At 40.8% G+C, this 14,636-nt stretch overlaps 1 protein-coding gene across 2 annotated transcripts in view; it reads right to left on the minus strand.

The window, feature by feature from the left end:
- The window catches only part of SCFD2 (sec1 family domain containing 2), a 517,708-nt gene that overhangs the window by 38,032 nt on the left and 465,040 nt on the right, over nucleotides 1-14,636 (minus strand). For both annotated transcript variants that reach the window (XM_011958750.1, XM_011958752.1), the window contains exon 6: nucleotides 9,780-9,925. In XM_011958750.1, coding sequence (XP_011814140.1) covers nucleotides 9,780-9,925 — 146 coding nt within the window. The remainder of the gene's footprint in view (nucleotides 1-9,779; nucleotides 9,926-14,636) is intronic.

Here is a 14,636-nt window from a genome sequence, read left to right on the forward strand (position 1 = left end):
TAAAAAAAAAAAAAAAAAAGGAAGAGTAGTGATTCTGAAAACGAGATCATACACAGCACATAGGTGGCTCTGTAATTAAGCAAAAACACTATACTCTGTACCTCCTCTGTGCAAGGCACAGTGTACCTGGGGTGATAGGATTTGTTCTCAGGGGTTCTGTGACCCCAGTGTAGACTGGGAGACAGAGGAAGGCAGGAGTTATGGAGGGATTGGGGAAAGTAGGGACACTAGGATCACTCTCTCTCTTTCCCTTGCTCCACTTTTGACTAAATTTTGGGGAATGAAACATCCAGGAGAAAAATGCCCGCTGAGCTGGGTTCTCCTTGGGGGTGGTGAGCAGAGATTCAGAAGTGCTGTTTTCTTAACCTCTTCATTCTTGAGACTTTGTGATTGCTCTGTGCTACATTGGGAATGTTGAAAATCTTTTGCTTTTTATTTTTTAAGGTATGTAGGTGAACATTTATTTAGCAGAAGAAAGGAAACTATGATTGAAAATACAGAAAAGTAACAGCAAACACATCACATAATCCGGAAAAAGAACATAAATGCTTTTATTAATTAATTGCCTGACCTACCTCTGTGATATTCATTTCTTACATTTTTTTGGTTGACTTCTCTCTCATTATCTTTTCATATAACAATAATTTTGAAATAACATTTTCTATGAAAATGTGGTCATTATTAAGCTATTGTCTCTCAACTCCAAATCCTCTTTTCTAGACTCAGTTCTGTGATGCTGGGCTGAGATTCTGAAAACCACTTTTGTGCTTTGTCAGCTAGGTCTGTTAGACTCTGCCGATAGGAGGCACTAGAGGGAGACTGGAACGCAGGAAGAACAGGCAGGAACTTGCTTCTCCTGTTTATTTGCAATTCCTGCCACCATTACCCTGGCAATGGCCTCTCACCACTTGAAGCTACCCCTCCTCTAGACTTTTAAGTCATAGGATTTCATAAATTACCTTTCTTTTTTTTTTTTTTCAAGGTAAAAGTGGCATTTTATTTAGTAAACAATCAGATTGTTTGCATACAATCAGTATTGTTTGTAATACTGATTGTATATGCTATAATATACTATTATAGCATAATGCTATAATAGTAACAGAAGCTGATTAAGTCTACAAACAAAACAAAATACAACAAATCTTGAACACTGACAAAAACAGGTACAGATATTAACAGAAAAGATGAGATAATGAACATTGTAAAAATTTATTCTAAAATGTATTTATTCCATTAAAACAATGCCATAGAGGATGAGAGGGACACTCTGGTTTAATATTTTACCTAAAAGCATTAAGATTTTAAAAACAGACATAAAATGGGAAAAAAGGAGAGGGGCAAGAATCAGGGGCTAGAAAGGCAGAAAAAAATTACCTATCTTGTTTCAGCTTTTTAGAACTTTTTTCTTTACCTATTTTTAATTGTAACCAAAAGCATAGTAAATGATGTAAATATTAATTTATAGAGAAGTTGATAGATTTTCCTACTTGAATGGGAATATGTGGGGAAAAAACCCTCTAAATTTTCTACTGAAAGAACTAAGTACAGAACAACTGGATAACATTGTGTATTCAGAGAGCACAATTTGGTAAAGACTTTCTCAGGCAAGAAACAGTACTTGTGCCTTCTTAACGAAAAAAATTTCCAGTTAAGTTTTTAATGAGGAGAACCTTTGGTTTCTGTCTCTCAGCCACTTAGTTTGGACCATTTTGTGCCCTAAATCATGTCACTGAAATCTGGTTAGAATGAACTGCTTGGCAACGATTTCTTAGATGGGAACTCTCTGACTTCCACGAAATTTTCTACTCAGCCAGGAATGACTCACTTCTCAGCAAAGGACTCTGTAGAAGGTGGTGATAATGGAGACAGATGTTGTTTCTCTGGTGCTGTACTCAAAGATTCTCTCACGTGCTAGGAAGGGCCAGAGGAGGGATTAGCCATATAGTTTGTCTCCATATTAAGAGGGTAAACCATAGTAATTTAGTTTTCCTGATCAAACACTCTCTGCCAGTTCACCTTTTTGGGAGATTGGGAGAGGCATGAAAAACTCAGAAAAATTTGTTCTTTCCTTTTCTTGCTGGTCATTGATTTATTGCTTATATCACATCCAGTGTGGGCTGGTCATTGATTTATTGCTTATATCACATCCAGTGTGGCCCTGCCCAATCATTCAGAGACCCAGGTTCCTGCTACACCAGGAGTCGCCAAACCCAGGCCATGGACCGCTACTGGTTCGTGGCCTGTTAGGAACCGGGTCACACAGCAGGAGGTGAGCAGTGGGTGAATGAGCGAAGCTTCATCAGTATTTACAGCTGCTTCCCATCACTTAAATTACCACCTGAGTTCTGCCTCCTGTCATGTCAGTGATGGCACTAGATTCTCCTAGGAGCACAAACCCTACTGTGAACTGCGCATGCGAGGGTTCTAGGTTGCATGCTCCTTATGAAAATCTAACGTCTGATGGCCTGTCACTGTCTCTGACTCCCATCACCCATAGACGGGACTGTCTAGTTTCAGAAAAACAAGCTAACCTCTCCCACTTATTCTATATTATGGTGAGTTATATAATTATTTCATTATATGTCACAATGTAATAATAGAAATAAAGTGCACAATAAAAGCAATGTGTTTGAATCATCCTGAAACCACAACTCCCCACCCTGCACCGCCTGGTGCCTTCCACGAAACAGGTCCCTGGTGACAAAAAGGTTGGGCACCACTGTGCTACACCATTTCTTAGAGCATTCGAATCTACACTGAAGACTTTGCCTCTTATCAGCAGATGATGAATGAGAGAGAGAATATGAAGGATTTCCAGAGATTCTATGGGTCCAGTCCTAAAGTGATATGTATCACTTCCACCACAGTTCATTGGCCATAACTAGTCACAATTCTACAAGGGAACGTGGAAAAAGTAGTCTGTTTGCCCCAGAAGAAAAGGCAATGGAGTTTTGGGAATACACAGCATGGTCTCTGCCATAGACACCCTGTTAAGTTTTGATTGGAACATTAGTGTAAATATTTCTTTAACAACTGGCAAGCTGCAGGTTGTAGGTAATAGATTATTAAACCCTTTTCCCTTCTACATAAGAATTTAACCTTTGGTTAACTTTTTATCTCTGTTTCCCTGGAAACCTGATAAAGGAAGAATGTCAAACTATGCAGCCAGGCAAGATTGCTTATGACAAAAATGACCCCTGGTTGGTAAATTGCATTAAGCTGGAAGAACTATAAATATTTGATAGAAAGCCAGAGCTTTAGGCTTCTCTGAGTATAATGACTCTTGAATAATAATTGGACATGTCCCTTGGAAGAGTGCTGGAAGCTATGTCTGTGGAGTTCTTACAGAGAAATTAGCTCCTATAGGATATGAGGATTTTAAGTCAGGGGACTTGTGTATTCATCCCATGTGAATCTAGCTCTCTCACTCCTGAGCTGTCACCTTGAAACCAGTCCAAATAACTCCTCAGTAGCTGTGTGGACTGCTTCAAGCTTCATGGATGGTCATAAGGATGACTCCAAGGAAGAAAAATGCCTGAAGGTCCCCTGATGGGGAGCTACATTCCCGTCTCGGGCACACTTGTGTCAAGTGGGAGCCATGACCACAGAGCTGACTTATTTGTTAGATACAAACATATAGTGCCTTGGGCCCACATTCCTTTTCAGGGCCCATGAAAATGCTTATTTTTTTTTAACCAGAAGAAAAAATACTTTAAGGTGAAAGTGATGTTTTGATATGTAATATTAATGTATTTATTTTTACACCAATGCAACTGTACCATATACGTTTTACTATTTTTTTATTTTTACAAAAAACGGGGCCCATGAAGATCATATCATGGCCCTGTATGAGGGCCTCATGAGGCTGGCCTGATAGCTTGGTAGATCATAAAGAGACCCCCGATGGCGGATACACATGGAATAGTTGAAGTTTCAAAAAATGAATCTTCAAAAAATATCACATTTAAGTAAAATACGATAACTAAAATACTTGTGTCAATGTCTCTGGTTACTCTTTTGGGGTGAACATACTGTATGGTGAGTCTGGAAGATTCTTTTGTTGACTTAAATGTTAGCTCTTGAGGAAAAGCAGTGAGTATAGCAGCAGTTCCTGACATAATATATAATAAACCAGATACAATCTTGAGAAAGTAGTGTAACTACAACATCTTGAATTTGGTGCACCTTAAAAATGACCTAGGATAGCCGTTTCCAAGAAAACCCAGTTGTAGCCACAGTCACATCTCTATCAGCTGGGGCTGCTGACCTTGTTTTTGCTCGTTGCTGTTGGCGTAGCTGGGGACTCCTCAGTTCTGCTAGTGAAGATGCTTGCTTCTCCCTTTTCTGCAAAATTGACTCTAAACAACCAGCCTCTCAGAAAAACCAGGCTTACTGGGAGGGTATTCATTTTGTTTCAACTCAAGACAGCACAGAAAACTTCTGTTTGAAATTGCTCATGGCTTTGACTAATCCATGGCTCATTTATTTTTATTTTTTGCTATACGATGACTGTTTTTTCTCCTTTCATCTTCTTAAAGCAAACAATGTATTTGTCGATTTTAAAATGGTTCATTTGTCTGTCTATTCATCCATCCATCCATCCATCCATCCACCCACCCATGCTTCAATCCAGGAGCAAATTCGTTTTTAAAAATTTGAGTATAGCCCCTTCAACTCAATATGAGGAAGGCGAAGCCCAAACACATTAACACGTTTGCCTGAGTTCACACAGCCAACTAGAAGTAGACTCAGGACAGAGCCAAGTTTCCTGGCCCTCGGTTTAGTCCTATCCCATGCTGATTCCTTCAGAAAGGATGCTAGCAGGTCTGTTAGAAAGAATCAGGAGGAGGAACAGAACTTAGCACTTGGAAAAGAACAGCTGGAGGCCAGGGCTGGGGATTGCTGACAAAACAGGCCAGGCCTAAAGCCTGTTCAGAGAGCCATATTTCACTGGGCACAAGATTAATCAAGCCTTCTTAGGCACTGCTGTTCGAAATGCTCTTGTTCAACATGCTGGAGGCATAAAGTACAGTATGCGTCTGTGGAAGGTTTTCTGCAGCTCAGCCCTGCTCTTCGAGATGCATGCCAAGGTAAGCCATGTGAAAGCCACACAGTATTTTGTCTGAAAGCCCGTATAAGCTCCCTGCCCTGAGACATCTGCCTAATACCCTCCTGGTGTTGCAGCTGAGGAATGGCATCACATCACACACTGTGGCATTTAGTGGGGAGATTAAACCTTTCATTAAACTGAGCATTTGCAGTAAGAAACAGAAGGGCAAGAAGACTTTCTGTGGCCAGGCGCAGTGGCTCATGCCTGTAATCCCAGCACTTTGGGAGGCCAAGGTGGGCAGATCACCTGAGGTCAGGAGTTCAAGACCAGCCTGTCTCTACTAAACACACACACACACACACAAAATTTTGCCGGGCATGATGGCACGCACCTGTAGTCCCAGCTACTTGGGAGGCTGAGGCATGAGAATCGTTTGAACCTGGGAAGCTGAGGTTGCAGTCAGTTGAGATCGCACCTCTGCACTCCAGCCTGGGCGACAGAGTGAGACTCCATCTCAAAGAGAAAAAAAAAGACTTTCTGTACAGGCACAGTTGGGGGCTTAGGTTTCCAGTCAACATAAGTGACCAACAAACCCAACCTTTTAAAATAAATGGGTATCAGCAATAAACCTTCTGCCCCACAGCAGCTAACAGGACACTCAGCTTTTGAAAGACACCCTTTCTGTGTAGCCCATGTCCTAACAAAGGAAAAGCTAAAATGTTGCAAAAGAGGATGAAGAAAACGCCTCTTTTGTTCTTTACTGTGACAATGGCTATGATAGCAAATACTTACATAGTTCTGTCTGGATGTCAGATACTATGCTAAGAAGTTTTTTCTTTTTTTTTTTGAGAAGGGGTATCACTCTTGCCCAGGCTAGAGTACAGTAGCACAATAATAGCTCACTGCAGCCTAGAACTCCTGGGCTTAAGTGATCCTTTTGCCCTAGCCTCCCTAGTAGCTGGGATTACAGGTGCCTGCTACTGCACCCAGCTAATTTTTTAAAATTTAAGAATTCTTTAGAGATAGAGTCTTGCTGTGTTTCCCAGGCTAGTCTTGAACTCCTAGCCTCAAGTTATTCTTTCACCTCAGTCTCCCCAGTAGCTGGGATTACAGGTGAGAACCACTGCACTCAGCGTGTTCTAAGAGTTTTGCATGTATTAATTCACCAAATCGTTAGAGCATTTTTATGAGAGAGCTACTATTATTAGCTCCTTCTTAGAGAGTAGGAACCAGGCACAGAGAAGTGAAGTCGCTTGCCTAAGGTCACACAGTTAGCAGAGGGGACAGCTGGGCTGTGAACCCTGATGCTCTGGCTTGAAAATCTGTTCTGTTATCCTCTGTGCTAAGTTCCCTCTCACTAAGAATTAAAAATGTAAGAAATGCCATTCTAGATAGCATGTACAGTCTAGGATCCATCTAGCCATCCATCTACTCACCTACTAGGTGGCAAGCACTGAGCTAGCCCATGCAGATACCATGGTGATCAAAGACAGGCGCTGTCTCCAGTCTTGGTGACATGTTCCTTAAGGCAAGAGCTTCTGTGGTTGCCTCTTGATCCCCATTGCCCTCACTCTCCAGGCTGTGAAAAGGTCCTGGATGCCCGGGAGGGCCAGGCCTGTGGTGATGTTCTGGGATTTATTTCTGGAGGTCTAGTACAGATCCCACTCCTCTGACCCCTCTAGAGATTTTATATGCTCGATGTAACACAGTTGGGACACCTTCTCCTTAAAATGACTAGATGGTGTCTGTTTTGTGCATCTGAACTGTGATTGACACATTTTCCTAAAGGGGTAATGGATAAAGATTAAAATAAGGGGTGCCCCTAGTCCTAGCAAGGGAAACAGGAGTGGCTCTGAGACTAGTGCATGTGCATCACAGCAGGAGCGAGGGCCACTGGGAGGGAAGGTGGGGCCAGTGGGGGCCCAAGGCCTAGAGCCTATTGTGCAGCATAGGTCAGACCTTGAACAGGAACCCAGGGTCAGGTCAGCTAGTGCTCTCCCATGTGACCGGGGAGCTCAGGACATCTCAATCAGATTCTGTCTGGAGATAGCATGGAGTTGGGTAGAAAGCACAGATTTCTTCTGGAGCCACAGGGCTGAGGACCAAATTGGGAGACGGGATAAACAGAAGATTGTTCAGCCAAGGACTATTTTTTAAAAACCGGATACACAGCTGGACTCTGAGTCTAATCTGGACACTTGTACTTTCCTATGTATGCATATTTTGTGTCCCAATACATCCCCTGATCTGTAATAAAGATATATATATTGTACTTAAGATGCACCTAATAAATATTTATTAAGCATCCACTATGTGACAGATGCCACTCTAGGTACTGGGGATATGGCAGTGAACAAAACCCATAAAAATCCCTGTTCTCACAAGGCTTACATCTGTAGTTTAAAAATATTTTAAATTTGAAAAACACTGAAAAACCCAAAGAGGTAAAAATTACCCATAACCCCATTAAAAAATGTCATGTATATAGAATATGTAAAAATAAAGCAAGAAATCAGTGTTTCTCCTTACCCATCCAACCCTACACATCCACCACAAGGTAACCATTATAAATTTTTCCTAAATTTTAAAGACATTAAATATATATACCTATGAAATATTTATTTTATTCTATTTTTATAAAAATAGAATAATGCTTTACAGAATGACCTACATGTCCCCCCACTGCCACCCAATTGATCATTTTGTTTCAGTTTGAGCTCTGTTTCAGTTTGAACTCTGTTTCAGTTTGAACTCCCCAAGAAGTGGACCCTGGGCCAAGGATTCAAACACACACCCTGCTCAGCATATCTAGGTGTATTCCATTCATTGTAATGGTTGCACAGCATTTCACCATGTGTCTGTATCATTACTTATGCAGTGCCCCCCAATGTACACACATTACCCTACCTCCACCTCACTTCCCACTCACTGATGCTTAGGATTGTTGGGAGGGTGCTGGCATTATTGACTCTTGTAAGGGGGGACATATGCAACAAAGGGAAACTCCATTTTCCAAAGGCCACTGCCGCAGGACAGGGTTTTGAGGCCTGGAGACACGGCAGTGTTGGCAGCAAGGAGATGAGGTCTAAGAAACTCATCATTGTCCTTATCGTGCGAAGATACAGAGCTAATCCATGTTTACATGAAGTTGGCCAAATCAGTCACCCAGATGACATAAAATGGAAAAGACTTCATTCATTTAGTGGTTTATTTTCTCTTTGCCAACTACACCAGCCACTTGCTTCTTGACAATTTTGGTCTCAATGCATCATATATCACTAGTTCTAGCATGTCTTTTGGAACTAGGCCACATTATAGTATTTAAGATCGCTGAGTTTTTAAAATGACAAAACTACATATGATTATTGGGGTGATTTTATCTGTATTTTGTGGCCGTGGCATTCTCAGATCTTTGAGTAAAGGGTGAAAATCTTTATGTTTCTAAGCAGAGTGACAGTTTCTAAGGTCTTCAGCATCTTGGTAGGTGACTTCAGATGACCATCAGCACCATCAATCAACACTTCTAGAATCTCCATGAGAACCATATTATAGTCGGGGAGGAGGTTTTGGGCTGGCAGCAAAGATCTGGCATCCGCCCCTGGCCATCTGCATGCCTGTGGCACGTTACTTGGCCTTCCTGGATCTTGGAATAATAATGCCTCCCTGGCATAACTTTTGGCAATCCAAGTAAAAATCCAATGTAGAAGTGCTCTTCAGGTATCAGCTCCCAAACAAATACATGATACTGGAGGAAGAATCTGGATTGTGCTAGGCTGCAGTGGGTAACATTAGCTCAAGTCTCCCTTAAAGAGTCGGCACCCTGAAGCTGAACTCCTCCTCACTAACAGCACATTCAGCTCTCCAAAAAGCCTTAACGAATAAAGTTGATTTTACTAAAGGTTTTATGGAGAAATAAATAAGATTTCATCTTATTTATTTATATAAAATAGATGGATGGATATCTATTTATATAAAATAGTCATCTTTTCCATCAGAAACATTTGTTCTTCTCTGAGAGCTCATCTTTGACCACCAGGAACCTTAGTTCTGTCTCCTACCTTGTCCAACAAAGACTGCCTAGCCTCAATGGCTCTAACCTTTCCTTATTGCTTAAGCTTCCCTTTGGATCTTCTATGTACTTTCCCCCTCTGAGTTTTTACACAGCAATTACCCCTTAATCTTGATAACATCTTCTTACTCGATGTTCAAAAAACATTCTTTTCAGGTCCCCCTGCGCTCCTTTGAAAGCAGTGGAGGAATTTTAAATAACACATGTTTTCATCACAAACTTTTTCCCTTGTTGTAACATTATTAGGTGCTTTCCATTATTCTACTTGTTCAAAATATTTATGGACTGGTTAGATCCAGAAACTTGGGAATCCTCTAAGGCCAGCCCCTCATTTCGTACTTGTAGTCACTGGGTCCCAGAGGAGAGAAGGGACTTGCAGAAGGCTATAGAATCAGTCTACGACAGACCCACAGTTAGAAAGCCATGGCTGACTCCCAACTCAGTGCTCATCCCACCATATCAAGCCTGGGACATAAATGAATTGAGAGGCTTTCAGATTCCATGGGACCCAAAACTCTGAACTAAAAGAGAACTTGGAGTTTATCTGGAACAAACCTTTGATTTTAGGGAGGTTAAAAGGGAATCTTTTCTTGTAGTTATAGTCTCTGAATCCTAGAAGTACAACAGATTAGAAGGTTACTTTAAAGCATATATACTTGCCTGGTGGGTATGATTTCCAGGAACATATACAGACTTAAACTGTTTCATGAGACTCCGAGCTCCAGCAATATCCCGAAGTGAAGTAAAGAGTTTATCCACTGAAATTTTGGATTTGTGAAATGTCAGGTTAATTGAAGAGTCCCAGTCTGAAAAAATCCAGAGATATTTTCTTGAGTGAGTAAATCTTTAAGTTTTCATCATGATAGCTTGAGCTTGATGTAATGTAGTTGGGAGGTTTTATTTTTTTTCATTATTATTATTATTATTTACCCTGTTTTCCCCTGGCTGTTTACCAACTGGCCTGTTGCAATCGTCCACGAGCAATGAAGCAAACTAAGTATAAATGCCTTTGACGGGAGTGGAACTCAAAATTCCCTAGGATTGCAGCCACTGGCTTCCATCCCTAGACTGCAGACATTTCACAGAAAGCAAGCTCCCAGGGCCCATAATCCTCGGAACACAACTTTGGGAAAATACGAGGAGATGCAAAGGAAAGTACAAGAGACTTTATGATCAAACTCGCTTGCTTGAATCCCACCAACAGTTCCCATGAAGCAGGACAGCAAGAATGAGGAAGATCACAGTGCTGCTCCAGGGACAGAACTCACTGCAATGGGCATCTGTCTAATGTGTTAACAAAGCACGTGGCACATTTCAGACGGCAGCCATTCAAAGCTGATCAAACGCAGGGGGACTTAACAAGAAGACGGTTTTCTGCAACCTTCTGTTTCTTTTTCAAACTTAGAAGAACGTATTCTCTGCTTTGTTAGAAGCTCATTCAGAAGAGACACGATCATGGATAAGTTAAAAAAAATAGGAAAATATTAAAAATATGTCTTCTTACCTCTCCCAAATACATCAGCTACATTAACTCATTAATCGTCACATCATCCGTATGTGGCAAGAACTATTGTCTTCTCCATTTTAAGAATAAGGGGACTGAGGTGCAGGTTAAGTAACACCCCTGAAAGCAGGTGTGTGAAGGACTGACAAGGCCCTGCCCATACTCGCTCGGTCACCCTGGGTGTCCCCTGCAGGAGTGGTAAAGTTTCCGTGTATTCTGACTGCTTCCTACCTCAGTACCTGCATGTCAGGCAGTCAGTCTGTCTGTCTGTCTCTCTCTGCCTCTGCCTCTTCTTGTCTGATGTAGGAGCATGTTTGGCTTGTATATGGGGCAGGCTGGGAGTGCTGGGGAGTCCACACTCATAGAAATAATCCCATTTTCTTTTCCTGTGGAGGAGTAATTCTGAGTTGTGGTCTGCACAGCCTTTCTGAGGGGCCCCAGAAGGATGGAGCCCCCACTGCCCACAACATCAACTCACCGATTAATACCCCCATTAGTGGCTTTCCTTCCTCCCCCGTCTCACTGCCCTACCTCCTGACTGTGCTTTGGGATATCTTTCCAAATTCAGTATTCACACCCAAATCCTTGTCTCAAGACACTAGTGATTTGAAGACAGGTCTGGCTTTATTTTTTTAGTAGTGGCTTTATTGAGATATAATTCATATACTATACAGTTATCCATTTAAAGTGTATAATTCAAAGCTTTTAGTACATTCACAGAGTTTAACAACCACCATCACCACCACAATTTTAGAACACTGTGTCACCCCTACAAGAAACCCCATACCTGTTAACAGTCACCCCCAATTTCTCCCCTCTCCAGCCCCTGGCAATCCCTAATGTTCTTTGTCTCTATGGATTTACCTATTTTGGACATTTCATACAAATAGAATGACAGAATATGTAGTCTTTTGTGACTGTCTTCTTTCACTTACCATAATGTTTTCAGGGTTCATCGAAGTTGTAACATTAGTACTTCATTTCTTATTGCCTACTAATATTTCACTGTATATAGGATATTCATGTATATGGAATATGGAAATAGCATATTTTATATATCGACTCATTGGTTAATGGATATTTGGGCTGTTTTTGCCTTTTGGTTATCATGAGTAATGCTGCTAGTTTTACATGTACATGTTTTTGTGTGGACATACATTTTCATTTCTCTTGGGTATATACCTAGGAGTAGAACAGCTGGTCATATAGTAACTTTGTGTTTAACCTTTTGAGGAAGTGCTAGGCTGTTTTCCAAAATGATTGCACTATTTTACATTCCCACCAGCAGTGTAAGAGGGTTTCAATTTCTCTACAACCTAACCAATGCTTATTCTTAGCTATCTTCTTAATTATAGCTATCCTAGTAGATGTAAAGTGAGGACACATGTGTTGATTTTGATAATAAGAGAAATAGTTTTTAGGGAGTAGAGGTAGATTGAAACAAGCTTAAACTCAAATGGAATGAATCTAACATACATAGAAGCATCCAAAAGAATCCAACTGCATCAGACACAGTGAGGTGGCATGTGAGAAGCTGAGCTTGTACTCTCAGTTACTGTGTGACATTGTATGTAATAACTCTTAAAGGATGGGCAAAGGCCTCTGATTAGTCTTCATCTCCTGGTTTTCAGAAATGTCCAGCCCATTGCCATTAAAAAAATCAGGCTGTACGTGGTGGCTCACACTCGTAATCCCAGCACTTTGGAAGGCCGGGGCGGGTGGATCACTTGAGGTCAGGAGTTCAAGATGAGCCTGGCCAACACGGTGAAACCCTGTCTCTACAAAAAATACAGAAATTAGCTGGGCATAGTGGCAGGCCGCATATAATCCCAGCTACTTGGGAGGCTGAGGAATGAGAATTGCTTGAGCCCGGGAGGTGGACGTTGCAGTGAGCTGAGATCGTGCCACAGCACTCCAGCCTGGGTGACCACAGCGAGACTGAATCTCAAATAAATAAATAAATAAATAAATGAAAGTGTGGTCAAGCTCAGTGAGAGGATGCCTCCTCACGTCAGTGGACCCTACACACATGGGATTCATAGACTGCAGGGGACTGGGGGAAAGGGGAGAATGAAGGGATTCAGGAAGTTCATGGGAGCCTCGTGGAATTCTATGCCAAGCTTTGAGGAAAGAAGAAAATGTGTAGTTTTATGGGGAGCATGTCTATAATTCCCTCTTGATTCTTAAAGAGTTCATAACCAAGGCAAGTTTAGAGCTACAGGTACAGAGCATTGATGGATACCACACCGTGCTTGCTGTTGGCATCACACTTCAGTTGAAATGCACTAGCTTGTGCTTTAGGCAATCACCAGTCAGAAGAAACCTTGGGAGGTTATGGCTTCTCACTCAACATGTGGCTTCTTTCCTTCAATCCCTAGGCTCAGCCATTTAAGATGTGAGAAACTGAATCAATTATATCCAGGAGTTGTGTACTATGTACTACTTTTTCAAATCTAAAAAGGCACAAAAACAAGAAGAAAAAAACGCTACTAGTTCTAATATCATGCAAAGTTTTTCAGTTTCTCTAAAAGTCAATCCAGCTAAATAGACTAATTTTTTTATTTAAAGTAATTCATATTCTATAGAACAGAAAGAGTCATCCATTTTCCATATGGTCTATTGCAATTTTTTGGAATATGAGAAGTATGATATTCATTCATTAGGCTAGGTGGAATAGAATCATCTACTAGATTATACAGCATTTACTTAAAATTCTAGATTATACATGAAAATTTTGGATTATACATTGACATTAATTAATCATAGGCTGTGTGATTGCAGAGATTTAGATCAACTGTGGAGCAGGTTGCCTGACAGAAGTGTTCACAGGTTACTACTGGTAAATTGAACTCAAATGAACCCAACAGAAAAATAAGACTGTTAAAGAAACTGCTGGAAGGAAAATGTAAAGTCTTAAATTCACAAATAGAGTCAACCTTACTGAAAAATAGTCAATTATGTCTATTTTTCAAGCCAACTGTACATGGGCAATTTCTGTCCAAACCATTAACCCTCTCCGATTTGTCTGTCATCCTCAAAGTTCTACGATATATATGTTTTATGATATAACATATACGTTATATGATACTGAGCCAAACGTGACTCATTTTTATCAGTCTTTAAGCATTTTTCATAATCACATCAATCTTCACCAAAAGAGGGATTTACATTTATTTTTCCAAACCCTATAATGAAAGTTACATACACACACCCTTTAGAAATATGGATCAGTCAGGATAAATGACTTATACAAGATCACATCACTATTCCCAACAGAGCCAGGGTTCAAATATCCCTGATTGCAGACCTGAACTTCTCCATGTATTCTGCCTCCCATAATTTCAGATCTCATCTGGGAATGCAGCTCATTCCAAATATATGCTGAATTGATAGATAAGATGGAATATGGGTACAAAAGCTGTTAAATGAGATGAATTATTTTCTGTGATAATGGTAGTATATAAGCACCAGTTGCTCATACTATGCTAGAAACTATTCTAAGAAGTCTATACATATTAGCTCATTTAATCTCCACAGACACGTAATGTGCTAGGTACTATTATCATTCTCATTTTGCAGATGAAGAAACTGAGCCACAGAGAAGTTAAGTAACACAAACTCACTCAGTCAGTATGTGGTAAAACTAAGATTCAAACTCTTGCAGTCTAACTCCAAAGTTTGTCCTGTCAAAGACTATATTTTGCTTTCTTTTTTTTTATTATTATTATTGTTATACTTTAAGTTCTAGGGTACATGCGCACAACGGGCAGGTTTGTTACATATGTATACGTGTGCCATGTTGTGTGCTGCACCCATTAACTCGTCATTTACATTAGGTATATCTCTGAATGCTATCCCTCCCCTCTCCCCCCTCCCCACAATAGGCCCCAGTGTGTGATGCTCCCCTTCCTGTGTCCAAGTGATCTCATTGTTCAATTCCCACCTATGAGTGAGAACATGCAGTGTTTGGTTTTCTGTTCTTGCAGTAGTTTGCTGAGAATGATGGTTTCAAG

The sequence above is a fragment of the Colobus angolensis genome, unplaced genomic scaffold (assembly GCF_000951035.1).
Source record: "Colobus angolensis palliatus isolate OR3802 unplaced genomic scaffold, Cang.pa_1.0 Scaffold473, whole genome shotgun sequence".
NCBI classification, from domain to species: domain Eukaryota; kingdom Metazoa; phylum Chordata; class Mammalia; order Primates; family Cercopithecidae; genus Colobus; species Colobus angolensis.